The sequence below is a fragment of the Spermophilus citellus genome (assembly GCF_964194105.1).
Source record: "Spermophilus citellus genome assembly, chromosome: 14".
NCBI lineage: Eukaryota > Metazoa > Chordata > Mammalia > Rodentia > Sciuridae > Spermophilus > Spermophilus citellus.
Genome location: NC_138194.1, coordinates 25846281 through 25847674, shown reverse-complemented (window position 1 = coordinate 25847674; position 1394 = coordinate 25846281). Strand labels below are relative to the sequence as shown.

The window sequence follows — 1394 nt, the reverse complement described above, 5'->3', positions numbered from 1 at the left end:
GCTGGGCGACTCTCCTCCGACAGGCGATCTCGGCGGCTGCACAGAGTCCTCTGAACGTTTCATCAGGAAAGTTCAAGGTACTTTTGTCCAACTTCTGTCACACAGGCCGTGCATTTTGCAGCACGTTTGTAAAAAAAAATAAAAATAAAAATAAGCATTCCTGAGAATTTGAACTGGACGCATGAGGATGGGGACGCAAAGAGGATAAGTGGCCAAGACCCAGGAAGGTCGTCCAAGTCCCCCAGACCCTGACATGGAGAACGACAGAAGCAAGAGAGCCCTTTAACACCCCGGGTTTCCCCCCAGGACCATGGCTGCCCTCAGGAAGAAGCTGGTGATCGTTGGGGATGGGGCATGTGGCAAGACGTGCTTGCTCATAGTGTTCAGCAAGGACCAGTTCCCAGAAGCCTATATGCCCACGGTGTTTGAGAACTACGTGGCGGACATCGAAGTGGACGGGAAGCAGGTGGAGTTGGCTCTGTGGGACACTGCGGGGCAGGAAGACTACGACCGCCTGAGGCCCCTCTCCTACCCGGACACCGACGTGATCTTGATGTGTTTCTCCATCGACAGCCCAGAGAGTCTGGAAAACATCTCAGAAAAATGGACCCCAGAAGTCAAGCATTTCTGCCCCAGCGTACCCATTATCTTGATTGGGAATAAGAAGGATCTGCGCAACGATGAGCGCACGCGGAGGGAGTTGGCCAAGATGAAACAGGAGCCCGTGAAACCCGAAGAAGGCAGAGATATGGCCAACAGGATCGGCGCCTTCGGGTACCTGGAGTGTTCCGCAAAGACCAAAGACGGAGTGAGGGAGGTTTTTGTGATGGCCACGAGAGCTGCTCTGCAAGTCCGACGCGGGAAGAAAAAATCTGGGTGCCTGGTCTTGTGAAGTCTCGCTGCAAGCACGCCCTCAGGCGGTTGGTTTCCCAGGGCTGTTCATTCATCTTCATGCATGGTTCCTGACCTTTTCCATTTATCTCTAATTTACCTCGGATTGCAAATCAGTATTTAGAAGCCAACCGTGATTATTAAGGATGTCCAACCTAAAACGTCTGACGGGCCAGGGTCCTTCTGACGGCTGCTCTAATAGCCCTCTCTGCACTCCACCTGACACACCAGGCACTAATTCAAGGAATTTCTTAAAGGTCTTGCTTCTTTCTAGAAAGAAGAACTGGCAACTTTTGTGACTGTAACTACTTGATAACTAACATGTCTTGCCTATCACCTGTGAAGAACTCTGGTGACTCATTCCCTTTGGAGCTTTTACTCCTCAGCAGATTTCATTGGCCTGTCTCTGGGGTGGGCACCCAGTTTCTTGAAAATGTACTCAGCCGGAAAGTCCCAAGTCCATGCAGCTGTGGCAGAGTTACAGTTCTGTGGTTTCATGTTAG

The 1394-nt window shown here is 51.2% G+C and overlaps 1 protein-coding gene across 2 annotated transcripts; it reads left to right on the top strand.

Moving 5' to 3' along the window:
- The first annotated feature begins 259 nt into the window (after positions 1-259).
- On the top strand, positions 260-985 carry LOC308633640 (transforming protein RhoA-like). Of its 2 annotated transcripts, XM_081266570.1 has the most exons (2): positions 260-466; positions 588-751. In XM_081266570.1, the coding sequence occupies exons 1-2, from the start codon at positions 311-313 to the stop codon at positions 651-653; spliced, it is 222 nt and encodes a 73-aa protein (XP_081122696.1). In that variant the 5' UTR covers positions 260-310; the 3' UTR covers positions 654-751. The 2 variants fall into 2 exon arrangements, with proteins under 2 accessions (XP_081122696.1, XP_081122695.1); XM_081266569.1 differs by having other exon boundaries at positions 260-985.
- Positions 986-1394: the final 409 nt, after the last annotated feature.